Consider the following 17,982-nt stretch of genomic DNA (forward strand, 5'->3'; position numbering starts at 1 on the left):
GCTCCTTATGGAGGAGGACGTTCCTTCTTAACATGTCACATATGATCCACTACCTTTTTCGACATAATAAGAATTCCAAGGGCCGTCATCAGTGGCGGAATATAGAGTACTCCGGAGGGGTACCCGCCCCACCTGGATTTAACGGGAAAGAAAAGTTACATTAAAAAATTGAAAAAAATTTTACTAAAAAAATAAGTTTTTTTTAGTATTTACCCCTGCTGACAATGAAAAATTTATTAGATTTTTACACCCGCCTCATCTGTACTCGGGTTCAAGTTCCGCCACTGGCCGTCATCTAATATAAGTTGAGATAAAGCCGAGGTAACAATAGGTTCAAGGACATGACACGAACAGAATCAACAACACACAGAGGAACAATCTCGTTACCTAGCCTAACATTACCAAGGGCAAGTTTTGCTCAATCTATCCGATTAGAATAAATGTTACAACCCCTTTGATCCTCACTAGCCCGTGCATCAAACCCAACATCTAAATGAACCATCGTCAACATCCCTTATAAAAACCGTGGACTTATTTGAGAACAAATTAGTTTATAACCCGCGATTTCGCGGGTTTTTAAAATAAAAGATCACAAAAGACAAAAACTATTCGAATATAATTCATAATGTTTTGTAAAAGCACATGTGTAGTAAATCAAACAATTAACAGTGTATAATTCAATTTGACACATTCTAGATTCAAATGTTTGGTTAAATTTTGTGTTTCAACTTGCCTGAGCCTTGAAAGCTTCAAAGTCTACTTTAAAGTACTTGATTCAATTGGGCTATTAGGCTATTTATAAGTATAGCTAAAAAAAGGGTTGATCAATTAGGCTTGACCGAAAAACTTAGATATCTCAAAAGCGAGTATGCAGACCCATAAACCCATACTTCGACTACAAGAACATCCGGTGTAATTATATTTTCGAGACAAAAATCTCATAAACTCGGACTGGCTTCTATGTGTATTTGTTTCAAGCATCTAAAAAAGGTAAAATGGTTCCAACCTAACCCGTACTCGCATATACGCAGAGGCGGAGACAGGGAGATGCATGTGGATGCTTTGCATCCCCCAACTCTTCAATTAAGCGAATTATAATGTGTTAAAAATTGTATATTAGTTGCCAATATCCCTAAACAATAAACACAAACATCCCTTAATATGATTAACAATAAAAATTGTATAATTTTATGTTAATATTTAATTTTGTCAAATGCATCTCCTATCCGCAAATCCTGGATTCGCCTCTGCATATACGAATCATCTTTGGATAGTGGTAAGAGACGTGACAATTTCAACCCAACTACAAGTAATAGACAATTCAACTTGTGGTTGTGTTTGATAATGGTCAAACAGTGTAGTATAAACATTACCCAAATCAAATAAAGTAGATACAAACATTAGCCAAATCAACTTATTTATGATTAAATGCATTATAAATAGATACACCAATGTATACAATCAATAAATAAAGATTCAGGCTTCGTTTTTTGCATTAACAATGAGGAACCCTAATTTCATGATGGTGATTTATACGATAAATGTTTTATTTTGTACTGCATTGTATTGTTGAAAGGGGATGAGTAGTGTGGTCATTTAACAATTGAATTCTAGGAGAGAGACAAATATTGAGTGATCACTTGATCTAATGGTTAATTTTGAAAGTTAATTTTTGATCCAATGGTCCTTACTTGTCCATTTGAATTTTTTTTTGAATAGGAAACAAAAAGACACTGTTATGAGTATATAGTATAGTAATATACAATATAGATATAGATATAGATAGATAAATATATATAGATATAGATCATTTATCTCCTAAATACGGATTACTATAAGTCTATAATGTTTATTTTGAATGAAGTTTGACTACATTCTTACGTAGTACGGAGTAATTCTTAATTCGCTTGTTCAATTCTCAATCCGAAAAATCCAAAATAAGATGGAGCCCACGTGAACCCATCAGCTAATCACGTCTCTATTCTCAACCGTCGATCTGTCGCATGAAGAATATTTTATTCTTAAATACACACATACCTACGTTGACTTTTCTCCTCCCTATTTCTCTCCGCCCAAACAAAATCATCGCGAATTATGCTCATTCTTTCTTCTTACTCTCATCTGAACCTTTAAAACGACGTCGTTTTATGGAGTACCCGGTAATTTCACGACCTTCGTCGACGATCTTAACACCGACAACATCTTTTGTTGGGTTACCGGTGAGATTAAAGAAGTGGGGATACGTTGCTCTGAAAAGATCGGTGGGTGTGAGAGCTACGGCGGAGAGAAGCGGCGGTGGTGGCGGAGAAAGGAAGAGTGATGGTGGTGGTTACCGGAGCTCCGGCATGGAGGCAATTACATTAAGTAATAATGTTAATAATATTAACAAGAGGTTATCGGACGCACAATGCGATTGGGACAATATTGGTCCTCTTGTTAGACTTGCTTATGGAATCGGTTAGTCTTTATTAAGTTACTACTACTGTATTATTATTTTCGACTTTTAAAAAAATATAATTTAACTCCTGGTAAATAAATATGTTAAAATGAAAATCAAAAACACGTAAACTTAAAAAAAAAAAAAAAAAACGTAAATTCACATATACTCGTAACAATGTCAATATATTTAAAATATTGAAAATAGTAAAATTATAGGTTTAAAACGTATTGTAAATTACTATACTTTGGTAGTAAAAAGATAGTACTAAGGGTATTTTAGACTTTGTACCTTTTTTTATAGCTAAATTCCATTTCACCACAAACATCCGCTACACTTTGTTCAAAAAGCGGTAAAGTATCAAATCACCATTTTCATAAAAAATCTTAAATAAACTCTAATCAAGTATTCAACGAGTCATATCTTCTCACTCGCAACGAGTTAAATTTTTCCGACACCATCGTTAAACTCGAAATAATTTTGCAAACACAATGTCACTAACTATACGCAAAACGGACACTTTTTAAAAAACGCTAAATATTTAGGGTATTTTTCATACAAGTTGATTTTTCACTCGCAGACTCAGTAACTATTTTCATCTATTAACAACAAACACATATGGGTATTATTATTATTTTTTAATTATTTAGCCATTTTTTGAATATATCTCAGTAAATCTTCTACTCTTAAATCATACGAAGTGTTAATATAAGATAACGACTTAATTGCGTTAAATTTTTAAAAGTCAACAATTCCATAGCGAAATGCGGAGATGCACATATATTGTTAATTTAAAACAACATTTAAATTTTTAACGGGATATACCTTTTAGTTCGACTCGAGTTGCGCTTCAACGACATGATCGTTAGCCACGAAATAATTTTACAAACTAAACACAATAAAATACGTTGAAAACCGAACCCCCGGCGCGAAGCGTGGGTTGGAAAACTAATTTCTAACCAATAATTGTAACTAAATTTATGCATATGCGAATATTTTGGGACTACCACATGTAAATATATGCATGTTAATTACATATTTTAGACTCGTATGGTTTTGACGTTATTGTATTGTTACATTGTTTTCATTTATAAACATAAAGTGAAAATGTGATTGTTTTACGTATGATTAACCTTTTTTAAACAATAGTTGAAAGTTGATTGCTTAGCTAACTAATCATATGCCAATCTGTATTTGATACAACGTTAGTTCCACTCAATTATATAAATTATAAATTAGTTTATAAAATGTCTGTCATAAAGTGGTTACCTTACATCGTTCTTTTTATATAACACAAACACTGATATAAACAAAGAAATTAACATATAGTGTATTTTTTAACCGTCATTAACTTAGAGTGTGTTTGTTTGATAAAACTGAATAATTTAGCGTTGAATGGTTCATAATCTTAATGATTTAAAGATTATGAATGGAGTTGCTTCTGAATGAAAATAACCTGTTTGATAATCATTTTAAAATAATAATGTGAATGATGTAAAATTACCATATTAACCTTTGATATGAATAAAAACTACAATATAGTTGTTTAATAAGTGTTCTTGATATAATATAAAGAGCATATTAAATAAAATTCATGTGCTTAATGGTTAAGAGATAGTTGCTGAACTATTCAGCACCATCTCCCATTTAAAGGTCAGAAACAAACGCGCTAAATGCTGAGTGATTCAACATTCAGCGCTGAACCATTGCAATAAGAGGTAAACAAACGCACCCTTAGCCTATTGTGATGCCCTGTTTAATTATGAGCCTGAGGCTTCAAATTCTAGAATGGAAAAAAAAAATGTATGTATATTTCTTTGTAAGGCAAGTTGTCGGCATGCAATTTTTCCATGAGTATATACATATTGTTTATCTGAAACTTAGTAACCTCATGATTAGTCTCGATACCACTAGACTAATAACCTTTGGTCTACATTCTACGTCTATATTTTCAGTTGAATTTGGTGATAGAAAATGTTAATGAAGTAATGTAGTATTTAGGGTGCTTATGTGTATTCAGTATAATTATTTATTTCCAAATTTCTGAAATTGAAAACATGACAGGCATATATGGTACGATGGCATTAGCGGGGAAGTTCATATGCTCGGCAATAGGCATTGATAATACCGGAGGTTATTCACCTTCATTGGATGCCATTGTTTCAGGAATCGGATACTCTGTTCCTCCAATCATGGCCCTTCTATTTATACTAGACGTTCGTTCACTTTTTGTGCATCACATATTTTTTTTTTTATGGATTAGAGAGGAAACTCCCCCTATGAACGAGCACATTGGCTCCCCATAAAGGGTAAACCTTGGGTAATCAAGCCCCCCGAGCGCGAGATCTGGTACCGGGTGAATTGCATATTACGCGCACCCTCTGGTCACACTCCCTTTCTGAACGAGTTGGCATAGCCAGGGATCGAACCCGGGTAGTGTGCTTCATTGGGCAACTCGGTGAGGCAAGCCTGCGTGGTTTGCATCGCATACTCTGTATATGTTTGATTCGCAAGTTTCTATTTGATTGTTGTACCTTGATTCTTATAATTCATATATGATGAAGTTGTAAAGGTCTCACCGCATGCTCGTGCAATTAGGGATGTAGAAGATGAGGAGTTAAGAAGCTTTTTCTATGGAATGTCTCCATGGCAAGTAAGTTAAATATTTTCATTTTGAAAAATTGAATAAACAGATCATGTTTTTCTGTTCAGATTATCGTGCGATCATTTTCTAGCTGCCCAATCGCGTGACTGTTTTTGACCCTTTTCTGACCAAACTAATATATGTTCTAGTTAGGTTTGAACCTCTTGTGAGAGTTTTTTTTTTTCCTTTTTTTTTTTTTTTTTTGAAGTATCAAGTCATTTGATACATTAAAACATCATTGCAGTTTATAGCTATAGTTGCTGCGAGCTCTATTGGCGAGGAGCTCTTCTATCGTGCTGCTGTTCAGGTCAGATTTCACTGTAACAAATCAGCACACAGAGTTTGACTTCATTGTTTGCATTGATTAACAATTTGATCCTTAACATTTTTGAATGTATGCAAACTTCACATTACTCAAGCTTTACACTGCAAACAATTTTCTTTACTGTATATTAATTTGGACTTTCTACTTCTTATTTATTCATGCTTATTACTTATTACTATTGACATTTCTGTATTTTCGTTGGCAATTATGTAGGGAGCGTTAGCCGATGTTTTTCTAAGGGGCACTGATTTAGCAACGGATGCTCGTGGAATGGCTTCACTGGTATGACCACTTTAGCTACGATCCTATATTAAATCAAATGTTAAAATTATTTCTACTACTAAACGAGTATCGATGCCCAGTTTATCAGTTCCCATAACCGTTTGTGTTCTGTATCGTGTAGGCTGGTATGCTGCCACCATTTGTACCATTTGCGCAGGCGTTTGCAGCTGTGATCACAGCTGCTCTTACAGCTTCACTCTATTACGTTGCTGCGTCTCCTAAAGGTTTGTCTATCATTCCAAAAAAAATGGCATGATTATCATTAAAATTTTAATTTCTCAAATAGCATCATTTAGAAAGTCATGTAAATAACATGTTTTTGTTATAATTCAGTAGGCTTATAACTACCTTTAATGGTTATAAGAACAAAGAGAGAAAAAGAGAGAAGAAGGAGAGAATAAATATTGATATTGATATTTCAAGAGAAATGGTGCACCTTAAATGGTTACCATACATGTCTATTTATAGTATAAAATATTACTATGCAAGAAATATAATAATAATAAAATTAACATCCAATCTAGATATTTTATAACACAATCTAGATATTTTATAACACTCCCCCTTGGATGACAATTTTATTAGAGAATAACTATTACTGCCTCGTTAAAAACCTTGCTAAAGAAAATCCATTGGGATAAAACTTTAGCTAAGGGAAAAAGAGTGCAGCATAGAGTTGACTCCCCCTCAAATAGGCAACGCCTGAGTTGTTACATCTTCTGAACATGTCTCATGCCAATATTATGAACGTGTGTTCTGAAAATAGCAGTTGGCAGTGCTTTGGTATAAAGATCAGCAGAGTTGTTGATTGAACGTATCTCATTTTAATCTGGTTGTCTTTTACGAGATCTTGAGTATATGAGAAGAATCTGAGGTTTTCATCTGAAACTGTATCATCTAAATCTTTTATGTACAAGTTTAGCCCTTGTGATTTGTCTACAGTCTCCTTCATGGTTTGCTCAAACCCTTGTTTCAATTCCTATTCCTTTGTAGTCTTTTCTGAGCCTTACCAACATACCATTCTTTTCCATCAAACTTATGACCGTTAAGACCGTCTATGGCTTTGGCGCCTCGTCAGTATTTATATTTTGTTCAGTCACTTTTGATACTCTTCTTTCATTTGTATTATGCAAGCTGCATTATCTTCATATATAGTTGTTGGTGAAGATAGTTGTTAGTCTTTTATAGCGTTCTAGTCCACAAGAATCAATAATGATTTGTGTCATTGATCTCAACCAAACACATTTTCGAGTAGTTTCATATAATGCAATCACTTCGTCATGATTTGATGATGATGTTGCAACAAGTGTTTGTTTTAAGAACGCCATGATTTTGTGGTATCTCCATTTAGGAATACATATCGAGTTTGAGATTTATCTTTATGAGGATTTGATGAATGACCTGCATATATATAATCAACCAAATCTTGTTTTGAAACGTTATAATAAAATAATTTTAAATCAGCAGTTTCTCAAGGGTATCAAAATATGTGTTTGATCCCGCTCCATTGTCATTTGAGCTGAATCTTGCCAACAAATTAACTGCAAGAGAAATGTCAGGTCTTGTACAATCTATAAGATACATAAGAACCTCAATTGCACTAAAATATGGAACTTCCGATCTGTTAAGATTTTCATGATCTTTCATTTCAAAATAATTCTTTAGAAGTTGAATGATTTCATAGATCTCTTTATTCGTTCATATGATGTTAAGAACATTGACATAAACAACTACGATCTCATATTCGAACATTGTTTTTATAAAACATACGTGCAAAATAAGTTTATATTTATACCCTTTTTTTTTTATCAAGTAGTCATTTAATCGGTTATACCACATACGTCCCGTTTGTATAAACCCACTTAGAAATCTTTGTGATTTAATGGAATATATTCCCTTGGGTTTTACATTAGATGCTTATGATACCTTAACCCTTTAGGTATATTCATATATATCACTATTAAGTGATCCATACAGATAAGTAGTAACAACATTCATGAGATGCATTTAAATAACTACCAGGTTGATTAAGTATCTAATAAGTAATTGTATCCATTACAGGAGGATAATTTTTCCTCCTAATTCATTTCTGGTCTTTGTGGGAAATATTGAGTTACAAGTCTAGTTTTGCCTTGTAACTTCATTTGCACATTTCTTTTCGGATAAAAATTCATTTGTATCCCATACGTTTCACATCTTTAAAAGTGATAACGATTGATCCGAAAACTTTTCTTTTATCGAGCGATTCTAATTCAGCTCTTATTGCTCCTTTCCATTGAGCTCAATCATGTCCATTTTGTATATTCAATGACAGATTTTAGTTTCAGATCATCATCTTTATTCATGATGTCATTGTAACATTATATGAAAATATCTCATAGAGATTTTAGTTTCATTTCGGTTCCATAATATTGCATAATTTATCGCAATTTTAGTATTTACATTTATCAATATCCTCTGCAGAAGGAATATTGATTTGTGGTTCTTCTTGAACACTTTCTCTTACCTCATTATCAGCTGATTTTCTTTTTCGAGGATTTTTATCTTCGGAACCAATTGATCTTCCACGTTTGATGCGTGGCAAAGACTCAATAGTGACATTATTGCCAGCTTTTGGAATTTCAGTTCGAGCTGGAGCATTTATCGCTGGTATATATGATTTAGTCACTTTTTTATATCTGTAAATGCATAAAGTAATTAATTTGCAAGTTCTTGCATATGCATTATTTTTGAACTTTCGTTTCACATTCTTTTGTGCGAGTTCAATATACCTTAATTGATGTTCACATCATGAAGCATCATTTTATTTTTTATTTTTATTTCTCCCCCTAATCTAGGGAACAATGTTTTATTAAAATGACAATCAGTAAAACGTGCTGTAAAAACATCACCTATCATGGGTTTAATATATCTTATGATTGAAGATGTTTTATATCCAAAATATATTATCATCTTTCTTTGAAGAACCATTTTATTGTGTTGTGGTGATACAATTGGAACATACACTGCACAACCAATGTTTTAAGGTAGAAAATATTTGGCTCTTGGCCAAAATCAAGTATTAAGTGAAAATATTTACGACTTCCACATGGTATAATGCGAATTAATGTCGCAGCATGTAAATTTACATGTCCACATATAAATATTGAGAGATTTGTACTCATTATCAATTGTCTAGTTATTAGCTGTAAGCGTTTATCTATTGATTCAGCTAAACCAATTTTGTGTATGCACATGAGCAACTGGATGTTCAACAACAATCCCTGTAGATATATAATGATCATTAAATGCTTGAGATGTTAACTCACCAGCATTATCAAGTCTCATCCTTTTAATGGTGTAATCAGAATAATGTGTTCTCAATTTAATAATTTGTGCAAGAAACTTTGCAAATGCCATATTACGGCTTGATAACATACAAATATGAGACCATCCGCTAGATGCGTCTATTAGAACCATGAAATATCAAAATGGTTCACATGATGGATGAATTGGTTCATATATCTTACCTTGAATTCTTTCAAGAAACATTTGTGATTCTTTTTCACAATATACTTTTCATTAATCACCATATGTGCTTTCCATTAATCACCATATGTGTTTTTTTTTTATTTTTATAAATCACCATATGTGTTTTTTTTTTTTATCATATATCCTTTTCACCATATACGCTTTTAATCATATGCGCTGTGTTTTTCACCATATGCGCTTTTAATCATATGCGATTTTCATCATATGCGTTGTGCTTTTCATCATATTCGCTTTTTATCATATGCGCTTATCATATGCGATGCGCTTTTTATCATATGCGCTTTTTTATGTGAATAGTAAATTAATTAATTTCGTTTTACTATTCATATGAATTAATTTAGATTTACTATTTTGTTAATTGAGTAATATATATATACATCATATACTTGTGACTCCGAAAGCTCAAATGAATTTGACCATATAGTTATACGTTGTACCTTGCACATTAATTTTCAGTAGAAGCTTTAGATGCATATTATTTTCAGTAGAAGCTTTAGATGCACTTTTTTTTAATCACCAAATACCACAAACACTTTGTTTGCGTTTGTTCATAGTCATCAATGAAAACCATTTTCTTTAATTTTATTTTATACAATAAAATTAACGCATCATTATTCTTTTCAAAAACAATAATCTATTGTTATTGTTCACTTGTGCCATGTTTAACAACAAAAGTCAACAACCTCTGTCTTGTTTGTTGTGGCAACTAAAAACAACCTTTGCTTTTGTTACCGAGAATCCAAGACCAAAAAACAATTAATTTTTAATTAATCTTTTATCAAAACCATAAATGATTTTATTGATCTACGTTGATATGGCCATAAAGAATTGACGGCTGACCTACTTTTGTAAGTGTATTTCGGCTATCATCCCGAAAACGCACAACGACCTTTTTTTTTTTTATGAACTATTTGTTTCATATCTAGCTTAGGCAATTATTGTGAACATTTGGTCCCTATAAGAGCATTTATTTTTTAGACTTTTAGTTGATTTGTACTTGTCACAATTAGGGATAGCACCCGCGGGTCGTGGATGCGGATCCATTGGATCCATCACCCGTACCCGCGGATTTTTTTAAGAGACATCCAATTGAACCCTTGTTCGTTGAAACAATTTGACTATATTTTTACTCCCCATTATTAAACGGGCCATTTGATGCACACTCTTAAAAAAATAATTTGTTTTTTAAGTTTTATTATTCAACCTCCTTTTTTCAACGGTCACGTTTTTAACAAAACATTTGACAAGTTTGGAAAAAAGTTTTTTATTGATTATCATCAAAAGTTTTCTATTGTCACTCTACTGGATGGAATTATGGCATACAATCAAAATTGCAACCCAACACTACATAAGAACAAAAAGGTTGTTTTTAATTAACATATGTATATGTGTTAAACTCGGAATAATAATAACTTATTTTAGAAAATTAACATAAGACATGTTGAAACATTTTTGTCACATTTAGCTCATCAAGTCTAATACTTATCATTGATAGATTTTATCACGTCTAGGAGATGTTTACTTTTTTCTTGTATTAAGTCCTACTTTTATTTACCTTTGTTTGGAAAAAAGTTTTTTTTTTTTTACTTTGCTTTCCCCCTTTCTGTAAAACTCATTTAAACACTTTCTTTGTTTTTTTTTTTTAAAAAAAACTTCCTTTTTTTTACGTTACCCGTAAATTATAAATATATAAAAAAAAACTTTTTGTTTAAATTTTTTTTCTAGTTTTTAAAAGGCCACTTGACCAATTTTTTAATTCTTTCACAACACCTGATATCGTGATCGTGACCTTTCACCAAAGCAAGAGATATTCTTGATAAACTAAACACGGACTCGTGTTTGAAATTGTCGGCCACAAAAAAATTCATTTGATAAAAGTATATATTTTTTTTTAGTTATAGAAGGAGACCACTTCATTTTCAATACTTCATTTTTGACAAAAAAAAAACTATTCCATTTTACCATCCCCTTTTTTTTCTTACTTTAACTTTTAAGATATACTTTTAATAAAAATACAAACTACTTTTTCTTATTTTAACTTTTAAGATTTGCTTTTAATAAAAATACAAACTACTTTTTGTATTTTAACTTTTAAGATTTACTTTTAATAAAAGTACAAACTACTTTTTCTTATTTTAACTTTTAAGATTTACTTTTAATAAAAATACAAACTATTTTTTTATTTTAACTTTTAAAATTATAAATTTAAGAATAAACATTAGTATGCATGAAATAAATAATGATTAATTGCATAAGTAATCATAAATGTTAGATAACATATAAAGACCCCGTCGTATTCGTATTGATCGGAATTAATCTCGACCCATGGTACCATGTTGTCAAATGACGTGTTGCGTACATAAAGTACCGTGTTGTCAAATGACGTGTTGCGTACAATCATGAGGTCTTATTAACATAAATATAAATGTTAGTGAAGTTAATAAGAGTTAGATTACAGAAAATATAATTCAGGCGGTATAACCGACCATATATAACTTAAATAACATAAATATAAATGTTAGTGAAGTTAGTAAAAGTTAGATTACATAAATATAATTCAGGTGGTATAACCGACCATATATAACTTAAATAACATAAATATAAATGTTAGTGAAGTTAGTAAAAGTTAGATTACAGAAATATAATTCAGGTGGTATAACCGACCATATATAACTTAAATAACATAAATATAAATGTTAGTAGTCCAAAATTTGATATATTCGAGTCTGAAAATTATTAATAATTTCATACCTTGATTAGTGATTCGTGATCGTTTGAGATATCTTTTAATTACACTAAGCTTTTCGTGCTGATAACGTGTTATAATTCAGTAGGCTTATAACTACCTTTAATGGTTATAAGAACAAAGAGAGAAAAAGAGAGAAGAAGGAGAGAAGAAATATTGATATTGATATTTCAAGAGAAATGGTGCACCTTAAATGGTTACCATACATGTCTATTTATAGTATAAAATATTACTATGCAAGAAATATAATAATAATAAAATTAACATCCAATCTAGATATTTTATAACAAAATCTAGATATTTTATAACAGTTTTGACTTTTTTTTATTTACTAATTTGGCTTTCTTGTGAAATTGTCTTCTTTTGCACACTGTTGACTTTTTCTTAAAATTTCGACTCTTCATATTATTATTAGGAGTATATGTTAGTAAAAAAATTCGACTCTTCATATTATTGTTAGTAACGTATATGTAGATTTAATTCTAATGTTGTTAAACATGGAGTATAAGTTATTTTCCTTTATGAGATCTTAAAACAGTTACAAAAAGAAAGTTCTAAGTTTGTCATATTCTCCTTTAGATCCTACTTACATTGTGGCCCCCGTTTTGAGTTCTCGTTCTGGTCGTGATGAAATGAAGAAGCTTTTCGCAGCGTGGTATGAAAGAAGACAAATGAAAAAGATTTATTCTCCGTTACTTGAAGGACTTCTAGCTCTGTATCTTGGATTCGAGTGGAACCACGTAATTCAATTTTATTATTATTTTTAATTTTTAAAATAAAGATTAAATTTTGAAGGGAAATAACATGTTAATCTTCTGCCTTGATGATATGAATGTGACAGACGAATAACATTTTGGCGCCAATTATAACCCATGGGATATATTCCGCAACGATATTAGGACATGGTTTATGGAAGATCCATGACCATCGACGAAGACTAAAACAGAGAATTCAGAAACTACGAAAAGAAGAAAAAGAACTCGACGAGTTTATGAAATATGACAATTAATTTAGTCGAAGGGATTTCATTGTTTTGGGATATAGGAAACCTGCATATTGTTTTGTACATAACAAAGGTTAACTATAAACAGAGTAAGTGTGCACAAGGATATATATACAGTTGCAAAATTCTTATTTTTTTGAACTCAAACTAAAGAGCAGTGTTGTAAAAGTCGGCCGACTTGGTCGACGCGTCAGCCGATGCGTCGTTTCTTTGGGTTCTCCGTCCCGTTTTTTCTGAAAACGACTCAAAAGATGGTCAAAGCTAAAAGTTCGGTCAAAGTCTGTCAAAGACGGTCAAAGTTGGTCAAAAACGGTCAATATCAGTCAAATTTTCGTCAAGATGTGATATGTTTTGAAATTAGGGTTTGTTTTCATTTTTTAGGCCACTCTTTTCTCTGTGTCCTTACTGATTATGTACTCGGTAACATTAATTGAGTATGAAGTTTGATTTTATTCAAATTAAAGTTCTTATTTAAGAAATTTATAGTACATAGTCAACTATTTTATACATATATAAATATATATTTAAGAGATTATTAATAAAGTCAACGTTGGTCAATGACCGATGCGTCCCCGACGCGTCCCCGGCTCGGCCGACGCGTCCCCGACTCGGCCGACGCGTCCTTTTTAGGTCTCAACCGATGCGTCCCAGACTCGCGACTTTTACAACCTTGCTAAAGAGGAACGATCATAACGCATTTGATATTGTGTTATTTTGGCTCATAGTCTACCAATTAAGTTCAAATTCTCCAAAAATTTATACACGAGCCTTCAAGAGCGTCAAATCTATGCAAATAAACTGTTATTTTAAGGGAAATTGTTCAAAATACACTTTTTTTTAGGCTTCAAACAAAATACACTTTTTTTAAAAAAATTGTCTTTTTACACCATTCGGTAGACGGGATTCCGTCTACCACCTTTATCTGTCGTCTACTACCATTTTTACAAAGTAGTCGACTGTGAGATAAAGGTGGTAGACAGAATTCCCGTCTACTGGCAGGGTTAGTAGACAGCGAGAACAAAGCAGTAGACATACATTTACAAAGTAGTCGACCGTCTACTGCCTTGTTGTTGCTGTCTACTGCCTTGTTGTTACTGTCTACTGCCTTGTTAGTGTCTACAAGGCAGTAGACAGCAACAACAAGGCAGTAGACAGCAACAACAAGGCAGTAGACGGTCGACTACTTTGTAAATTCTGTCTACCACCTTTATCACACCGTCGACTACTTTGTAAAAATGGTAGTAGACGACAGATAAAGGTGGTACTGCCTTGTTGTTGCTGTCTACTGCCTTGTTGTTGCTGTCTACTGCCTTGTTGTTGTTGTCTACTGCCTTGTAGACACTAACAAGGCAGTAGACAGCAACAACAAGGCAGTAGACGGTCGACTACTTTGTAAATGTCTGTCTACTGCTTTGTTCGCGCTGTCTACTAACCCTGCCAGTAGACGGGAATTCGTCTACCACCTTTATCTCACCGTCGACTACTTTGTAAAAATGGTAGTAGACGACATATAAAGGTGGTAGGCGGAATTCCGTCTACCGAATGGTGTAAAAAGACAATTTTTTAAAAAAAAGTGTATTTTGTTTGAAGCCTTAAAAAAAAATGTATTTTGATCAATTTCTCTTATTTTAATGTGTTAATTTACCTTAGTTTTGGACTAGTTTGAGCGTTCGTTTCTCTTAGGCTCCAATTGAGATGACGTTAACGGGCCTAGCTTAGAAATTATGTATATTCTCTATTATCAGGATTAGCCCATGGTTTGATCAGGCCCAGCCTATATTTTGCACGCGGACGATTATCATGAGTGAATCAGTGAAACAATATACTAAACAAAAATAAATAATTGAACTAATGTGATTTAATCATATGCTTTAATGCTGGAGTTTTGAGTGGTCCAGATTTTTTATACTTTTGTAATTTTCATATTAGTTATGTAGGATAGTTAGGGGGTGGTTGCCATAGATTGAGTCATTCGTAAATAATCGATACTACAATATAAACTAAAGCTATACGTAGCAACCCTTAAAGGCGTAACTAACAAGTTCTATTTTATCTGCCCATTCGAGTCATCTGGGACTCCATAATAGCAGAAGTGCGGTTCGGAGAGTTGGACGGATCGAGCTGGCCAATAAACTTTAAATTTTGTAAAGTTATTGTTTCACTCATATAAATAGTTATATTAGTTATGTACAATGTATGTACAGTTCTATAATAATTATATAAGTAGAATTAAGAGGGTATATGGTTACATGTAATTTTAAACAAGAAAATGACGACACTTGCCTTGAAATTGTATGTTAATTAGTCAACTTGAATACCATTTTCAATATACAATTATGTTATGTATATGATCACCAACAAGAAGTTAAGAAATACACACATTATATTTGCACAAATAAAACACGTTAGATGTGTCGTAACAAAAAAAAAAAAAACACACACAACTAGATGTATCCTAGACGAAGCTCTAGATCAATACCTTCATATACTGTTAATTCATTCTTTCTCCTTTTCTTGTGATCAACACCAAACTTTTCGACGTTTTTACATTTGCTTGATGTTGATGCCTCATTGTTACTAGAGTTCGAAACAAAAGAATCGAAGCTGCTAGGAGTCGTCACTATTGCTTGAAAATTCATCAAGTTATCGATATTGGAACGAGGTGAAACGGGGACACTATTTAAAACTGAAGGGTTGTTAAAATTAGTTTCAACTGGTTTTGGTAAAGAGTAAAGAAGGCATAGACCTTTATTCATCATAATTTCTTGAGTTGGAATCAATAAAGTTGATGAAGTAGAAGAAGAAAAATTGTTAGGGTTTTTTAATTTAGGTTGGGTTTGGTTTAGATAAGCCCTATCACGACGATGCACATTCATGTGACCACCTAGAGCTTGCGCCGAACGAAATTCTCTTTTGCAAAACATGCAAGTGTAGGAACGCGGTGGCCACGTGGTGTCCATCGCGTTTTTTGTGTCTTCCGCGAAGGCTTTAACCTCCCATGATGAATCATCTTCGGTTTGAGAATTTGACGTTGAATGTAGGTTCGGGTTCCACATATTTGAAAAATTATAGTAATCAATGTATAATGGTAGAAAGTAGAAAGGAGTTTAATGATGTGAAGAATGTTTTGAGATGAAAGTGTGAAAAAAATAAGGTTATATAAGAAATGGATAAATTGAGAAAACAAAATTTAATAAGTATTTAGAGCATCAACAAAATGCAAAGTGTATTCTAGTTAACAGTTTTTTTTTTTTTTTAGTTTCGCACAAAATTTAATAGGGCTCTAGTTTCTAAATGCCAAGTATTTAGAGCATCAACAAAATGCTCAGTTAATTAATATAATAATCATAATAATAATAAATGTGTCTTGGGATAAGGGGTACGTTTGATATCTTGTGTTGTAGTTCATGTGGTAGTGACATGCCTCTCTTAGCAAGAGGTCAGGAGTTCGACTCTCGTGGGGTGCAACATTCCACACAAGGTTGCCCCTTTACCCTTGAATTCCACCCAAGGGTGTCTTTCGCACATCGCGTTGCGGGGGCAGTGGGGAGGGGGTTTTTACCGCCCATGCCCTCAGATTGGGCCGGGTTTCCTCCTGGACAGCAGTTGGGGCGGGTTATGCAACTGTGGGAGATGAACGCGTGGGTGGTTAAGTCATCCTGGGTGATCCCGTACTGTTGTTAAAAAAGGGGTACATTTGGCAGATGTATCTTTTGAAAACTCACATAACCCATTCCGAAAGAGTCGGATGCCGAAAAAGTACCTGTACTGGGACCCCACAAATGTGACAAGAGCATCAATCATCCCACTATCACAAGAGATGTAAATTCTTGACGCGAGTGAGAATTGAACCTACTCCAGTTTTATGTTCAAGCTTCATCATGGTTGATCCCAGTTTCAAAAGTATCTGGTACCACTGAGCTATTGCTACATTGGTATGTGTCTTCTAGATAAGCAGGTAAAAGAACGTTAAGGGGTAGCCTAGTGGCAATGACTTGGAAATCTCTAGTAGAGATCAAAGTCCAATCCCCATGGGCTATACTTTGAGGCCTTGCATTTAATAAAAAAAGATCAGCCTAGCTGCTAGTGTGGCCTCGGTTCGAGCTCCCACCCCTTCCCCTTTTTCCGTGTTTTTTTTCTCTTTCATTTTTACTAATTTAGTTTTTGATTATATGATTTCTTGTCTCAAGTTTTAACTCATTTATCGCTTTTACACTTTTAAATTTTCAATTTCTTTCTCAAACATATAAACTTTTTATCTCTTTAGAAAAACACACTAACGACTCGCTATTCCAAACGTCTATAGAGGATTAAAGATTAATAGACTTCTACAAGTGCTCGATACTCCGTGGGATTGGTAATCAGCGAACTAGAGTGAAGATGTAACGAAACATTAGTTGTCATTGGTGTTGACATAGGTCTGGCATATTTCAGATCGACACGGTCTAGTAAGTCCAGAATGTACTTATGCTGACTAAGAAATATACCTTGAGTAAATGGAATCACTTCAACCCCTAAAAAGTATGACAATGAGCCGAGATCTTTTAGAGAAAGTACGGTTCGAGGATGTAACGTCCTCCCAATAGGGTCTGGAAGAAACGTTACTAATATCAAATAAACCAACATATTATAATACGAGAACAATACTAAATGAGAAAATTTAACTTTATTGAGTATGCAGCGGAAAATGAAATGTCGTTACAATAATGGAAATAACGATAAAGTAATTGTTCATATGCAGAAGTAATAAATGCGATATCTCTTGATCCTAAGTCCAAGTAGCATCACATAAGTAGTAGATAAGAAAGCTTGAATCAAACAGCACCTGAGACAAAACATGCTAAAGTGTCAACCAAAAAGGTTGAGTGAAGTTCATAGGTTTAACAAAAGTAGTTATCGTTGTTTTTAGACCACAAGATTTAGTTGTAAAGTTGATCTCCCGCAGGATCAAGAAGTAGATCTCGCAGATCCAAAAGTAGTACTGATTCGTGATATTTTAGACTAAACGTTTGTT

General features: G+C 33.0%; 2 protein-coding genes across 2 annotated transcripts; one reads left to right on the forward strand and one right to left on the reverse strand.

The window, feature by feature from the left end:
• Positions 1 to 2,003: 2,003 nt before the first annotated feature.
• Positions 2,004 to 13,101, forward strand: LOC139860399 (uncharacterized). The gene is made up of 8 exons (XM_071849162.1): positions 2,004 to 2,457; positions 4,502 to 4,653; positions 4,995 to 5,090; positions 5,326 to 5,388; positions 5,620 to 5,688; positions 5,810 to 5,912; positions 12,545 to 12,705; positions 12,807 to 13,101. The coding sequence occupies exons 1-8, from the start codon at positions 2,004 to 2,006 to the stop codon at positions 12,972 to 12,974; spliced, it is 1,266 nt and encodes a 421-aa protein (XP_071705263.1). The 3' UTR covers positions 12,975 to 13,101.
• Positions 13,102 to 15,412: 2,311 nt separating this feature from the next.
• Positions 15,413 to 16,024, reverse strand: LOC139860400 (uncharacterized). Its single transcript, XM_071849163.1, has one exon. The coding sequence runs from the start codon at positions 16,022 to 16,024 to the stop codon at positions 15,413 to 15,415; it is 612 nt and encodes a 203-aa protein (XP_071705264.1).
• Between the last annotated feature and the right edge of the window lie 1,958 nt (positions 16,025 to 17,982).

Source organism: Rutidosis leptorrhynchoides, chromosome 7, assembly GCF_046630445.1.
Source record: "Rutidosis leptorrhynchoides isolate AG116_Rl617_1_P2 chromosome 7, CSIRO_AGI_Rlap_v1, whole genome shotgun sequence".
Taxonomy (NCBI): domain Eukaryota; kingdom Viridiplantae; phylum Streptophyta; class Magnoliopsida; order Asterales; family Asteraceae; genus Rutidosis; species Rutidosis leptorrhynchoides.

Coding starts and splice junctions, on each gene's coding strand:
- LOC139860399 (XM_071849162.1), top strand. CDS start 2,004: ATGAAGAATATTTTATTCTTAAATACACACATACCTACGTTGACTTTT. Junction 5,091..5,325: donor ATGGAATGTCTCCATGGCAA/GTAAGTTAAATA, acceptor ACATCATTGCAG/TTTATAGCTATAGTTGCTGC. Junction 12,706..12,806: donor TTGGATTCGAGTGGAACCAC/GTAATTCAATTT, acceptor TGAATGTGACAG/ACGAATAACATTTTGGCGCC.
- LOC139860400 (XM_071849163.1), bottom strand. CDS start 16,024: ATGTGGAACCCGAACCTACATTCAACGTCAAATTCTCAAACCGAAGAT.